This window comes from Oxyura jamaicensis, chromosome 6 (assembly GCF_011077185.1).
Source record: "Oxyura jamaicensis isolate SHBP4307 breed ruddy duck chromosome 6, BPBGC_Ojam_1.0, whole genome shotgun sequence".
NCBI lineage: Eukaryota > Metazoa > Chordata > Aves > Anseriformes > Anatidae > Oxyura > Oxyura jamaicensis.
The window spans coordinates 15,236,317-15,251,908 of record NC_048898.1 but is presented as its reverse complement, the minus strand read 5'-3'; the positions used below and the strand labels follow the sequence as shown (position 1 = coordinate 15,251,908).

The 15,592-nt window shown below is 37.0% G+C and overlaps 1 protein-coding gene across 4 annotated transcripts in view; it reads left to right on the top strand.

Moving 5' to 3' along the window:
* VCL (vinculin) overlaps window positions 1-15,592 on the top strand; it is a 62,535-nt gene that overhangs the window by 19,025 nt on the left and 27,918 nt on the right. For all 4 annotated transcript variants that reach the window (XM_035329733.1, XM_035329735.1, XM_035329737.1 and 1 more), the window contains exons 2-5: window positions 2,038-2,108; window positions 10,559-10,709; window positions 12,436-12,544; window positions 15,060-15,182. In XM_035329733.1, coding sequence (XP_035185624.1) covers window positions 2,038-2,108; window positions 10,559-10,709; window positions 12,436-12,544; window positions 15,060-15,182 — 454 coding nt within the window. The remainder of the gene's footprint in view (window positions 1-2,037; window positions 2,109-10,558; window positions 10,710-12,435; window positions 12,545-15,059; window positions 15,183-15,592) is intronic.

Genomic DNA, 15,592 nt, shown 5'->3' with positions numbered 1-15,592 from the left:
GCTATATAATGCTAAGAATACAGGAGGAGTGAGTTTCTGCTTTGTGATGAACTGGAAGAGAAATAGGCTCTTCTGGGAGTTTAGGACAAAGACACTTTCTGTTCCAGAAGTTCTGAGGTTAAAGCTCCACACAAAAAATCAAAATGGAAATTGACTTGTCCTTTGTTACTTTCATGTGAAGACTAAAGATTCTTGCTAGGCATAGCAAAGAATGCAGTTGTGTGTTTACATATAGATATATAACGTGTTTGTCTGTAACTAGTAGATAATGACCTTAAGTATATTCTCTTAAAGAAGAGACTTTTCAGACTGGGCTAATAAACCTGTATTAACTTATATAAAGCATGTTGTGATGTAAACAGAAATTGTTTCTTAGTTGTTTGTGACTGTTCAATCTAAGATAGCAAGTTGAATACTGATTATTAGAAAGATCTCTGAGGTCTACATTCTTTGCTTGCAAACTAAATTTCATACCTTAAATGTATATTCTCAAAAAGACTCTATAAAAAATAAAAAGCTTGAACTACATGCAGGTTGGTGCAGCTGCAAGAGAAATTTTGAAGGCAATGGGCTAACCCCCACTAGATCTTGGAAATGAAGTATCACTCTTCACCTCATGACAGCCTTCCCTGTCTGCACAATCTATCGTTGTATAGTTCATGCAAATAACTCCTTTTTAGTGTTGTCTCTATTATACACACACACAAATGATAAATGTTTTTTAAAAAAGTGCAATGGAAATAAATGGAACAATGGTGTACTGTCTGGGGGGGGGGGGGTCATGTAGCCCTGCCCTAAGAAATGGAGAATGAGACAATGAGACACGAGGGTGCTCCTGAGGCACTGTCATGGAGTTTAATAGTCATGGCAATACTGCAGTGCTGTGTACTGGTGGGGTGTATAGCGTTACTGAGCTACAGTCAGCATAGAGACAAAAACCTAGTATAAAATTGAAAACCTTTAACATCTTCTCTATTCTTTCCTCTGTCACTTATAAATACCTACATGACTAATTGCAAATGTAACACTAGTTAAATTAAGAAATATTAAATGTAAGCCAGACTGATTCTTAAGTTTGAACCAAACAGAGTATGAGGGTTAGGGTACATCTGTAAAGCCCCTCTGAAAAGGACACAAGTAGGTAGACAGCAAGACAGCAATTTTGGCAAATGGAGTAAATGTGCAGCCAAGTGGTGCTTCTAGAAGGCTGTATAACATTGGAATTGCCAACTGCTGAGCATGCTGGCACACTAGAAACTGTCAAAAAACCAACAAACCTTTAAACATCAGCTGACTGAGGATTTTTCAGTGCTATCTTGTCTAGCTTGAGCAGGCCTGGCAGCTCTTGACACACACTAGTGTCTGGGTTAAAGACCTTCTGCTTTGTGGTGCCTTTATGAATGGCTTATTCAGCTGGAAAATACAGTAAACAAAGGAGCTGGAAATATTTTGTCAAGTTGGTGATCTCAGAGTCCAGAGAGCCAGCTACCAATTATAAAGACTTCTATTGTATACCATGAGTTAGTGTTTAGAAAAACCCAGATCTTATTCTATCTCTCCCTTTATTAGCTTCTTTGTAATTATTTCTGCCTAAGGATGATGTGAGATGTGGAGTGTGTTCCCAGTAACTAACTACACTTTTCTAATAGAATTCAATAGCAAAATGAAGGCAATCTTTTTCAACTTTGAACTTGATTTCTGACACTTGAGTTAGGAGGGAGGGAAGCCTGCAGAGTTGATTGCAATTTGTATTTTAACACAAAGGTGGCAAACAATATCATTTCTGTGGAGCATTGTTGGAGAGATGAGTGCCCTGCCAGTTAATTTATTGGGGATGCTGTTGAGTGACAAGGTATGATTTCTAAAACACTATGCAAACTTGGTATAAAGGTCTCAAAACCAGATACAGCAACAAATAATGTAGTGAAAGGAAGTCTCACTAGCACAAGTCCTTCTTTAGTTGTTGTTGCTATTTGTGTTCTTACAGGCTTTTACACTGCCATTCTGAATCTTACGTATGATTTCTTTCTCTTGCAGGTTGGAAAAGAGACTGTTCAGACAACAGAAGACCAGATCTTGAAAAGGGATATGCCACCAGCATTCATCAAGTAAACTAATTTTACTGTAAATCTTCTGCTGTTGGTACCAAAAACCTGTTCAAATGATGGGTCATTGTTAAACATTTTTGCTGTACATATTAGAAAATGCTCTCATCTGAATAATTCTTTGGAAACTTGAGTTTGACCTTCTTTAGAAATTACCGTTCTGCCAACAGTGACTTTTCCTGTTGTTATATTTATGCATATCTATGGTATGTTTTCCTTTAAATTTTTTTTCAGACTAACACCACCACTCTACCTGTATGCTGCTGTTGTTTTGCCTAATGGTATCAGAGATGATGTGCTCTCAAATCTTGTGTTAATTTGATGGAAAAGTGTGAAGGTGGCAGAATAGCCAGCTGACGTGTGCTATTACTGTGGAAAATTTGGAACACATATAAACACACAAATGTGGAAATTCGAGGCATTTGAAGAGCAGTGACTGACATTCTTAATTTCATGGCTCAGTGTCAAGGATGAATGATACTCTCCTTCTCCTGTCTTAAATCTTAAACATCATAGATCACAACTTCTTGTGGAATTGCCAAGCTTTTTTGACTGTCAACTGGTAAACTTTTTTTTAGCAGTGAACTTGCTGTATACACTGAAGGCAGTGACCTCTCCACTGATGTTTTCTAATATGTACAAAATTAATTTGTACTTTACTGTATTCCCCAAAACAAAATAAGCAGATACTCAAAATAAGAAAACAGACAATTGAAAAAAAATAAAATTGAGATCAAAGATGAAGTCAGAAGAGAACTTACACTACAGCATTGAAAAATAAATGTTCCAATGTAGGTTGATTAAATGAGTAATAAAAAGAAGTGCTAGGACCAGCTACTACAATGAATTATAGAAGTTGAATAATAGCTCAAGTTCAAATAAATTATAGAGAGCTTACAATAGATGTGAGGATGAGGAAGTTACCAACCATACTTGCTCAACAAGAGCAAGTGCTGGATTTTGCTGCTGGGATGTGGCAGCCCTGCCTATAGGTACAGATGGAGGGGATGAGAGGCTGGAAAGCCCCCACAGAAAGGGATCTGGGGCTTCTGGTTGACAACTAGTTGAACACCAGTCACAGGGTGCCCTGGCAGCCAAAAGCACCAGCCTTGTACTGGGTGCATCAGGCACAGCAGTGCTGAGGTTCAGCCTCAGCTCAAGCACTGTGTGCTCTCTGCTGTTCTTAAATTGTGGCAGACAAAACAATGTCTGAAGAAGAGCTACAACAATGGAAAAGGATCTAGAAGGCAAGATGTATGAGGAGTGGCTGAGGGCCCTGGGTTTGTTCAGAGCAGGCTGAGGGGAGGCCTCATGGTGGCCTGCAGCTCCCTCACGAGGGGAGCGGAGGGGCAGGCGCTGAGCTCTGCTCTCTGGGGACAGCGACAGGACCCGAGGCAACGGCATGGAGCTGGGACAGGGGAGGGTCAGGCTGGGTGTTAGGGAAAGGTTCTGCACCCAGAGGGTGGTCGGGCACTGGGACAGGCTCCCCAGGGCAGTGGTCATGGCAACGAGCCTGCTGAAGTTCAAGAAGCATTTAGACAGCACTCTCAGATAGGTGGTCTGATTTTTGGGTGGTGGTGTGTGGAGCCAAGAGTTGGACTTAAGGATTCTTGTTGGTTCCTTCCAACTTAGGATATTTTATGAACTAAGTTATTAGTGAGCTATAGTCTCTCACTGGAGGCTATCCAGAATGTCCATCAAGGCACTGCTACTGCCTGAGAAGTTTCTGCTGAGGGGAATTTGGGGAGCAAGAAATCTATAGATCTCAGATCCATATGACTAGAAATTCTGTGCAAAGAAGGAGAATTAGCAGATCTTAAATAGACATATAAATAGTGCATATTTGCTTTGGGTGAATTAAGTGTTTCTTGTGAGGGAAATTCTGCATTGTAAGACACCTCTTGGTGTCTTAGGTACATGCTGTCTAGAAATATCACAAACAGGAAAAAAATAATTGAAGTTGTATGGTACGTATTGGTTTCTGAAACTTTTGGCACAGTCTGAAGGCTTTTAAGGAAAATGAAGTAAACATGGTAATAAAAAAAATCTTCTGTGGAAAAGAGAAGACTGAAAGTGAAAGGAAAAATTACATGGTTAACCCTAGCAATGGTGGGAGGTAATTAGTTGAGCTTTAAAGATCTGGGCTGGTATCGGTGCTTTTAAACAGTGTTCATTAATGCCCTGGAAACTAGAATGAACAGTGAGGTGAAACTACTTGATGATTTACCCAAAAAGGATTGTGAGGTTAATGGGTGTCTTAGAAATTACAGCAGGAACATATTAAAGTGAGTTATTTGATATTAAGTGTGGATGAAATAATTTTCGAAGGTCTGAAGGGGTGCCTGTGGGTGGGTAAGCAGCAGCTTTTGCTTCTGACAGGATGATTGGCTTTGAACTGACCGTCACTGATAATGACAGCGAGGTTCTGGTTCTGTGATATACTGATGAGAGCACCCATAATATGCTCAGTAGTGTTCGCAATGTAAACCAACAGTTAGGTTTATCAGCGAAGGATGAGAGGCTAAAATGTCACTACATACTACCATGCCACACCTTGAGTAGCACATGGAGAAGGTGAAGTTTCTGCTTTTCTTCCTGTGCAAGACCTTGATGAGGACAATGTGTTAAGGTAGTTCATAAACCAACAGTAGGGGGAGGTTATTTATGCGAGTCAGGTACTATTACAATTCCTTGATGTAAGTTTGGAGGGTAAGAGGCAAGTATTCAGAGGAACTCGTTGTGGAATATCAAATAGGCAAACTACAGGAAATCCTAAGAACTGAAAATTGCTGGAGGATGGGAGAGTGCCTGAAGGAAGTATGATAAATGCTTACCCTGTTCTTAACTCATTGAAGGCATGTATTTGTAGCTACTTTTGCAAACAGGATACTTCACTAAATGGGCCTTTGATACAGTCTACTATAGTATTTATTATGCTGTGTTTCTGGTGTGTGATCTTGTTTGACTGTTTTGTTTAGTAGGATTTGACTTTTTTTTTTTTTCGGAATATTTATATATTGGAGGGTGTGTGTGTATGTGTATTAAAATGAGGCTAAAACCATTTTCTTGCTTCTTAATGAGTTGTGTATAAGTGTGTAATGCTGTACTCATTTTCTAGGATGGATGTGTAGAGTTTTACTTCATTATAGCTTCTTGTTCGCTAAAGCGAGTAAGGGATTAAGGAAAAGACTTGTTAATCATTTACAGCAAACAGGCTTTGATCAACATGTAGCAGCTTCTGGAAACTTACATAGTTAAATTACTGTAGAAATGTGATATAAGCACTGCTAAATGGTACCACTTTATGCTGAAAGCAAGGACCTTGTGCAGCAATGCATGACTGCTTGGATTGTAATACAGTAAAAATGGAAAGCAAAACCACATCCCAGTAATGAAATGTACTACATGCGGTACTTAAGATTCAATAACATAAATTTTGAATGATCAATGGCATTTATGAATGATAATCTGTTGCATTTGTTGTTTTTTGTTAACCTGGAATTTATAATAGAGTGAACTAGTACTTGTTAATGGTTTCTTGTTAACACTGTTGCATATCATCACTGACTTTTGTGTTGTAGGAACAAGTGACAGTCATGAATGAGCTGCTAAAGGAGTCCTATCTGTTTCTGTGTTTAAGGGCAGAACTTGGATTCAGGAGGTGAAACGGATGAGGGTTGTTTTTCTTCTGAGGGGAGGGGTGCTTGTTTCTCAAGTGCTGGTTCAGGAACTGGCAGTCCTCTTCAAGGGATTTCTACAAAACTTGTACTGACGCACGTCTGATGGGATAATGAACACTGTGCATGCACTAGCACTGCATTCCCTGTGCATATTTTCCGCACTCAAAATGACCACCAGACTTGAGGCGACAACTCTTGGAGGATGAAGGAGAAGATTGGTTTAGTCTTCTTAAAGACTGGGTTTTTGGCTCGCTTGAGACTGACGTTGAGGGTTCATAATAAGTATAATATATATGATGGTAATGTGTCAGGTTTTCCAGTAGGAGTGTGATTGTGCAGCAGAACTATTTGTTGGCTGCTGAGAAGCTATGATGCATCCTTTTGCTTGCTGCAGACATAAACCACATTGGAACTACTAACCTAGAGTTAAAAAACACCACGTTCTTTATTTTAATTGTTTTAATCCTGAGGGAGTATGAGCAATTCATATCAATTATATCAGATTTTTTTCAGTGTGCTTATATTATTTGGTATACTTGTAAAGAAGGAAAAGCTGCAATCTCTAGACAAAACAGTGTAACACCTGATTTGTTTGCACTCAGAATAAAAATTTGTCTGCATTTAACTCGTATTTCCATCTCATTTAATAAATCAGCAGTAATGCTGTTCTGTACTGGCATTTTTGTGGCCAAGCAAGAGCTGCATTGCTGGTCAGCTATATCAACCAGTTGAAGTTAACACAAATTAAAAAGCAAACAAAATATTTCTGAACAGTAAGTAACCTAAACTCTAGTGAGCTTAGCCACTACAACTGGAGTCATTAGAAATTGAAACAAGCCTTATATAGGCATTTTGAGCAGGCATCTTTGCTTCAGCCCTAGGGGGGAAAAAAAAAAGTTCAGCATAAGCTAAATTTTTCCTCACGCTTTTTAAAGAAGATAACAGCAATGAAGCTAACCGACTATTGGACCCATGTCTGGCTTCTCCACACAGAATTTGGGTGGTGTTGTATTGTAATAACTCCTCTAAAATAAATACACTTTTTTTAAATGCAGCTGTATTTTTAATTTGTAATACAGGGATTAGATGGTTTTGGCTGTTGAACTGAGAAGAAAGAAAATGGATTTGTCATTACCTATCTGACCTATGTGTTAATGCTAAATTCTCTGTAATTAGGAGCATACACTGAAACAACATAAGTGAACAGTGTGTTTTCCTAGTCTTAAAGGAGAAATGGTTTTGGAAAAACTGAGTTCTTTCACATGCATCTTTGAACTGAATTTTTAAAAAGAGCTAGCTGATTTAAAAGTAACTAAATTATATGTAATCCTACCTGGCACAATTCCCCTGCCTTTGCTTTTGTTTATGTCTACAATGCAAGTTAGGCTGAAGGTATCTCTGTGCCAAAGTCTGATTTTCTCAGTGTTAAGCTAGTGAAGTGAACACGGTGAGATTATTGGGATGATTTATCTTAAGGTAGAGGCGATTGAGTTACTGGAAGGCAGATCGTATCATGGTCTTGCATTACTCTAACTATTCAGCTGTCTCTGTCTTCTTACAGGCTTGTTCTTTCATACACTACAGTAAACATGTTGACTTACTTGCCAGTGAAGAGATGTGACCGCTTACTATTGCTAGTAGTTCACATGAGCAATGTGATATGTAAAATATTTGGTTCTCTGAAGCTTCTTGCTTTAGTGTTGAAAGTGTCTTAATGAAAAAGACTTATTCTTTTTGACTGCCATTAGTCTTTAAATTGTTATTTATTTTTAATGACAACAACAAAAAAATGTTCTGAACAGTACTTCATAATTTTTTTTTTTTTTTTTTTTTTTTTTTTTCTTTTAAATGATGCTATGCTAGAATTGCCAAACTTTTAAACAGCTTGTCAGTAAATCAAACAGAATGACCACACTGGCATTCTGAAATGTAATCAAGTCCAATACAAAATACTACTCAAAATGAAGTAGACCACAAAGTAAAACGAGAGATGTTTTTACACACACACAGCCTGTATTTTAGCAGTTTTAATGTTTTTTTTGGAAGTACATAAACATTCTGATCTATACAAACCCAATTCCATTACAGTTATGTTGTGATCTGTGTATTTCTAAGAAAATGAGTATCAAAATACATCTTGCTTACTGACCTTCAACTATAAATGGGGTGTTATCCAACGTTCAGTACAATTTGGTTTACATATCTAGCAGTTATTTAGCTGTTCTTTGGGCATTTAAAATGTAATTTTTATTTGTAAGCCAACACCCTGCATATTAAAATGAATTATTTATGATGTATTAGTGTGTAATGTACATTATATTACAGCATGTACAGGCTCTTCTGTGAACTGGTATTTTAGGATCTTTTGGTGTTGGAAGACCTTCAGCTCTGATGTTTATCGAGCATACCTGCTTCCCTTTGCAAACTAGATACAATATATGCTCTCTGATTCTGAATGTGACAAAGAATAGGTGATGGTGGTGATAACTCACAGAAATTGTCATTAGCATTACTTTCTTTATTTCTATTGCTTGTTTTTTCCATTTGTTTAAACTTGAAATATTTTTGTCTTAAAGTATGTATATAAAATACATACCTATCTGAAGTTTTCTTTAGTCCTATTGTGTAATTCTGTAGGTGTGGATTCTACAAAGAAGTGCAAGTTACACAAATTAAAAGCATAAAGTATCAAAGATACTGTGACTCATCTGTGTTTTAATGAAGCTTTAGGCTGAACATTTACCATAGCAATGAACTTGAAGTTGAAATGAAGCAATGAAAGAAATTGAAAGCTTTTGTATGTGTTTGATTTTTGTGAGAGAACAAGCAACTCTTTGAAGTGTGGTTTACTGGGGGGGGGGGGGGGAAATGCAAGTAACTGATTTACTCCCTACTCCCGTTTCCAATTTTTTGTTTCCTGGCATGTATGCCTTGCAAGGATCGGAGGGCATCTGTTTTTAACACCTCTGCTTTTTTGTACATAGTACATGCTCCTGGGGTCTTTTAAATGCTTTGGGAAATTTGTACAAAATGGGCATTGTACAAGTAAAATGCAGGATTACCTTTTGAAAGTCCAGCTCTGAAAAAACTGTAAGAGAAATCTTTATATCTTTAGAAACTTTATTTTTGTGCTAAGTTGTGGTGACTTCTGGAGGTAATGCACACTTATGTTAGTTTTTTCCACAAATGAAAAAGCTAGCCTTGGGATGATAACTGGCATTAAACAGATGACCATGAAATTGAACTGTAGGAAATGAAGTATTTCTGAGCATGTCTCAGAGCTCGCTGAATAGGTGATTTGTTTAATCCCTTTCTTGGCAGAGTTGAAAAAAATAAATTTGAGAAGTAAGTGGGGAAATCTAATTTAGTGCAGTCAGTTGACTTTGATAATAGAGCTGAATACATGGCATAGCAATGAGCAGACCATTCCCACCTTAAAATCCTCCTGTGTTTTCCTGCTCAGTTGTGAGTTACCACCACCTGATGTGCTGAGCAGATGTCTCACTGAAGAGCAGGTCGTGATAAGGGCAGCTGGCCCAATTCGATCTGCTTGAGGGAGCCATTAGATGAAGACCTTACTTTATGAAAAAATGTGTGTTTTCCTGTAATGAATCTTATTTCTAGTGTAGCCAATGTTAATAGTAACCATTAAGTTCTGCCATTTGTGTAACAAGGAGCATAGGGGAGAAAACAAAATAACTTTCCAATAACATTGAAAGTACGAGAGAAGACTGTGTCCAAGTGGTCAGTAGAAAATGGGCTCTGAAAAGCGTGAAAAACGTTGAGAAATAATATTGCTGTACTGAAAGAGTTTCATGTTTGTTGGAACTTGGTGCAGTTTGAGTGGGCACATGGCACTCGAGCATAGAGTCTGTATTTAGATTCTTCTTAAAGAAAAGGGAGAGAAAGGAGGAAAGTCATAGCGTAGTCAGTAACTACTCAGAGTCCGAATTTTGTATTCCTTTAAGCTGTTGTGAAGTAATTAAAACAAGCAAACAAAACCCAAAGTCTTGAATGTTTCAATTCTTGATCTTTTTTAAATTGTCATGTTAATGGTTTGACAGAAATAACCTCATTTTAGAGCTTGTTTGCTTATTGTAGCATTTTGTGTTACTGTAATTATATATGATAGTATTTTGTAAAACCTCCTTTTGTTTTTTACGTGTGAAATCACAAGCTGCATTTGATATTTATACCATACCACTGAATCTTATGGCCATTTAAAATGCTGTTTCTCTCGTATGAGTGTTAACAGACTTTGAAGAGCTAGTCTGTAGCTCCAAGGAGCAGGGCAGTGAGTCTTAGTTTTCTCATTATGTTTCTTTTGTTTCTTTGTTTTGTCTTAATATGTAGCTATCATTTAATATTTAGCAATTCCTTCTCGAATGTCAGTGCAAATACAAGGATGATAATGGATAGCAATTAATTTGATTCTGAAGTCCTAAAAGAACAGTTGTTTTGTTTTCTGTCCCATCATTCAGAATGAAAGGTGTTCCGCCATGATGATGGCTGGGACCTCTCCGTAATGACACCCTGTATTGACTGCTGTACATATAATACTTCGTTCACTACGCTGGAAGATTGCCTTACTTCAAATAAATAAATAAAAATTAGTCTTGTTAAACTAATCTCAATTTTTAAACTATAAAGATGTATAACGATCAATTTGCATGTAGTGTTTCAAGTAGTAAGGTTAAAAACAAATCCTTTAGCCTTTTTCCATACCTGTTGCTTTTACAAAGTGATCAACAAGTTTTGTTTGACTTCCCACAGAGTGGAGAATGCGTGCACCAAACTTGTACGGGCAGCCCAGATGCTGCAAGCAGATCCTTATTCAGTACCAGCTCGTGACTATCTGATTGATGGATCAAGAGGTATCCTTTCTGGAACATCAGACTTGCTTCTGACGTTTGATGAAGCAGAGGTAGGAATCCCAATATGAGTGACATAGGTATCTGCACAATGGTATTATTAATTCAAATATCTACCTAACTGAGTATTCAGCTAACGTATGCTATTGCAGTTGAATGTGATTTTGATCGTCTTAGCTTGATTGGAAGCATATTCTGCATCCTTTCTGTCAGAAGAAGCTTAGTCTTCATGCTCTGTTTTGTTAAGAGCATCTCTGTATGACATAATGTTTGTGTTCCTTGTAATTATTCTTCAGAAAGGCCTGATTTTATCTACCCTGTCTTATATCTTCCTGACATTTTTCTGTATTCCATTCACTGTACCCATACCTGATCCTTAAATTCTCTGTGTCCCTTCACTGTTCTCAGTGCGTTACACCCTAACATGTCGTTCTTTGACCCCATTAGCTGTGGCAACTTAATTGGCCTTGGGACAGAGGAGATCACCCAAATTTGGGCTGACTGGTTAGCCAGAGGATGTGTTCTGATAGATGTAACAGTTGCTTCATTTTGGCTTTAGTGCAAGCCAAAAAGTGGCTCAGAGGTGCTGTTTGTAGTGCCTCAGATGGGAAAAAGGCTTAAAAAAGGAAAACTTAAAAAGGAAGGGGGTGGATGGATATTGAGTATCTTATACTTGAAAGCTTTTCTTTGTGTTACAAATCTTATTTAATATTGTGATGCTCTCACTGGGAATATGGAGTCATTCCTTTCTAAATAGCAAATATTATGCTGTTATGAGGAAGTGAAGCTAATGCTGTTAGAAACACTCTTGTTAATTGTAAATTTTACGTGTGCAGCTGTCTGTTAATGTAACAAATCATGTTACTCTTACTGCTGTTCTGAGTGGTCTAATGTGGCATCCCTATGTCACATTTAATCAGCTCACGGAACTGTTAGCATATTCCTCTGAAATGGGGAGAATGCTATGGGACTCCTCAGTAGCACTGGTGATTACACGACTTAAGTGTTTTTAATAGATGCTACAAAGTTTTATAGAGCATAATTGCAAGGAAGTTATTAGCTTTTACTTTCCCTTTTTCCAGTGCTTAGGAAAGAGGTTGATTTCATTGGAGTTAATGCTTCATTGAATTCTTGTCTCTTACATCTGTGTGTTTAAAAAAAAAAAATAATAAGCCTGTAATGATCAATTTCTCTCTAATACAAAACCTGTCATGACTGTAACCTACTGTGCTTCAAGATAAACTAACATGGAGACAAAATTAAAGTGAATTTTAGAGGAAATTATGATCTCTTCTAAGGACTGAACCCTGCATGTGGTTGATCTGAGTTAAATGTTAATTAAGTCATTCTTCAGTGAGAATTGTACATGGTGTTGTCAGAAATAATGTGCTTCAGGAGGTAAGACAATTAAGTTAAACAACTTAGGAGAACTTAGGAGAACTCTGTGCAATTAAACATGAACTCAAAAAATTAAGTAATCAATTGCTGAGGCAGAAGTCCAGAGGTAAATAAAGTAGTCTTCATAGACAGATTTTTCTGGAAGGTTTAAGACTTCTCTCACTGGAGTGCTTCATAATTCTTTATCCATATGTAAAGCTGTATGGTGAATAATATTTCCTATGAGCATTTGGAGTCTGCTTTCTCTGTATCCCAGACCTTTGCTAACATGTACAGGTGATCACAAATGCTATACCTATTCTGTTCTAATGATAAGCTTGCATTTCTAATTCAAGTGTAACCTAGCTTCATCTAATAAATGATGGAATATTCCTTTTTTAGGTCCGTAAAATCATCCGTGTCTGCAAAGGAATATTGGAATATCTGACTGTGGCGGAAGTAGTAGAGACTATGGAGGATTTGGTGACATACACAAAGAATCTAGGGCCAGGTTTGATTTGCTGCAGTCTATCGTAAACATTCGAAGTGTAGTCTTTTCCACTACCTTTTCTCCCCCACACACCTTATTCACCTTAACCAAGCTTTGAGCATTTGGAAAATGATAAAGCATTTGCTTTCAAAGTGTCTGTTTAAACTAGAGCATGACTGATTACTATTTTGTGATTGACATTCTCTCTTAAGAATAAAGAATAGTCAGGATGCTGGTAAATGACACACACTATACAGGTGATCTGTACTCCGATTTCCTACACTGTTACCTGAAGGAAGTAAGCATTCATTAGTCAGAGTAAAACAAACAAAAAAACTTTTGTAATTAAGCACTCACAGCTATGAATTTAGTTAAGATGCTACAATGTCTGTACTAACTGAGATTGTTAGGGCTAATAGGAATTACTTGGAGTAGTAGAAGCACCATGTCAAAGATTAACATCTTAATGAGGCTGCAGAAATAGCTGTCTTGCAGTGTAATGCAAAAGTCCAGCTGTTAACATAATTCTTTTCCTTCATTATTTGATGCTCCTTCACTGCTTGTTATTTCCCTGTGCTAACTCGCACTCTTTTATTGGTGGAAATAAATGATTGGTAAGTGAAGCACTGGGTTGCTATGGAGGAAACCTACCATCAACCTCTGTCATCCACTATTCCAAATGTTTTGATTCCAGCAAGCATAAAGTAGTTTAACAAAAGCATTCTACAAAAAGCAGATGTTGTGCTAGAAATATAAGAAGATGTTGCAGTGAAGTTACACTGAACTGAAGAATGCTTATAAAGAGGCTATTTATACATATAAATAAGAATACATATGTAGTGTAAGGATAACTAGCTCATAAATGAAATTGGATGCTAACAGACTAGTAGCTCTCATGTCAGAGTACGTTTGTCATCCTTGGTGTACTTGAAAATTGTGCTATTTTTATTGAACATAGGTATATACTTTACCCTGTTCCTACATGTGCAAAACTTTAATTTTCATATGAAGGTACAGAGTTCTTTAAATTTCTGTAATGTACCAAGAGAAATTACTTTCAGCTAAGTAGATTTTTGCCTCCCTATGAACAGGAAAAGATCAAGCAAAACAGATAATCTTTCTGTGAAATCAGTTATTTTATGGTTATAATTTCTCTGTGGTCATTATCTTCCATGTCATTAAAATGGAGATTTCCCTAAACCTTGATTTATTTTATTTGGCTTAGTCAGAAGCCTTTGGGATTTCTCACTAAATTCTCTGACATAACTTGCTGTTTTGGTTGTATGATGGAGGTAATAGGCGTTAGACAACTGTTTAATTTCTTAGAAGTAATTTTGTCTAAATTCATACTGTTAAACAGATATACAGTTAATCTTGTGCTTCTGGCATGCTCTAAATATGTGCTACTTAATGCTTACAGCCCATGTCCACAAAACTTTTTATGACAGTAGTCCTTGTTGCCTTCAGTTATATCACTGGGCACGTGACCTTAGTGTCAATATGAGAACTGTATAAAAAACAAGATCATAGAATCATAGAATGGTTTAGGTTGGAAGGGACCAGCAAAAATCATCCATTCCAATACCTCCTGCCATGAGCAAGGACATCTTTCCACTAGATCAGCCAAATGCTTACAGGTTTTGTGGTGGAAGTAGAGTGGAGTCTTTAGGTGTGTTCTGTCATTTGAACAAAAATGTGGTTCTGCACAATTTACCCACTCTGTGCAGGTGATGTGGGGGTTCTGTTACTATTTAGCATTGGCACTAAAGCTCATGTAACCATTGTTATATGCTGAAGATGCTAACTAGCAGATGATTTTAGCCACACAGTGTGTAAATTTCTGCCAGCTCTGTGCCCAGTAAGGGGGAGAGGGTGGGACCATGATAGCACCAATTTAAAACAGTTAAAATTTTTATGGAGCTCTGTCTGAAGTTTCCACATGTGCTGTGTGGTAAACCTTGCAAGTCTTAGCTCTTAGATTTGTGCTAGAATAAATTGAATTTTTTGCACAGTTCTAGAGCACTGAATCACTTCCAGCAAAACTGAAGTACAAAGAAATACAATTCTTGAGCTCTGCTAGAACCTCAAGACAAAATCTGTGAAGGCAAAACAAACAAAAAAACCCTGATGTTTCCTTTTCCTGCTATTAACTCTTAAGGCTTTGATCAAATCCTAACAGAAAAGGGGGAGGAAAAAAAACCAACAAACCCACAAACCACCAAGCCTGTAAATTGGCTTCCAGAGTTCATGAGGTGACTTAATGTCTGAGACTGGTTACTCGGGGTATTATTTTGATATTTTATTGCTGGTATTTTAAATCTAGAGTTTTGAGACTTCCACTTTTCCTTGAATAGTGGCTAGGTTTTGAATCAATGACTTCGAAGCACCTGGAATGCAATTTAAATAATGACTTATAATATAAAGAAATGTTTTAAAGTAGTTGTCGTTACACATTACACTTTGTTCTTGTATAGAAAGCCTAACTGTTGCAAATTAATGCTGCATTTCTGACTGTTTAATTGCTTTAATCTTTTAGGAATGACAAAGATGGCGAAAATGATTGATGAAAGACAACAGGAGTTAACTCATCAGGAACATAGAGTTATGCTGGTAAACTCCATGAATACTGTGAAGGAGCTATTGCCAGTACTTATTTCAGGTACTTTTTTTCTTTAATTTTTAATATCACTCTGAATCAGTATCTATTCAGAATTGGAATTACTTTGTTTTATGTTGACTAAAAAATATCAGCATTGACACTGCTTCTGTACCAATGGCAAATAACTACACGATACATTTGATTTTTTTGAATGGCAGTTTGCTTTCTTGATTTTAAGTATTTAATCATTGTTTAGCATATATCCGTAAGAGGCTGTGCATTAATATAATCTTGTAAGAATGTTTTTGGTTAAAAGGCTTGGTGTAATGGAGTAGATCAGTTGTAGTAAGAGATAAATGATGTTTTGAAACCTTCACTTTGGACTGCTGTATCATTACTGGCTCTGGTGTACCAAGAGAAAGTTGTAACAATGTTAGAAAAATAATAATAAATTAATTGCAAGTTAATAT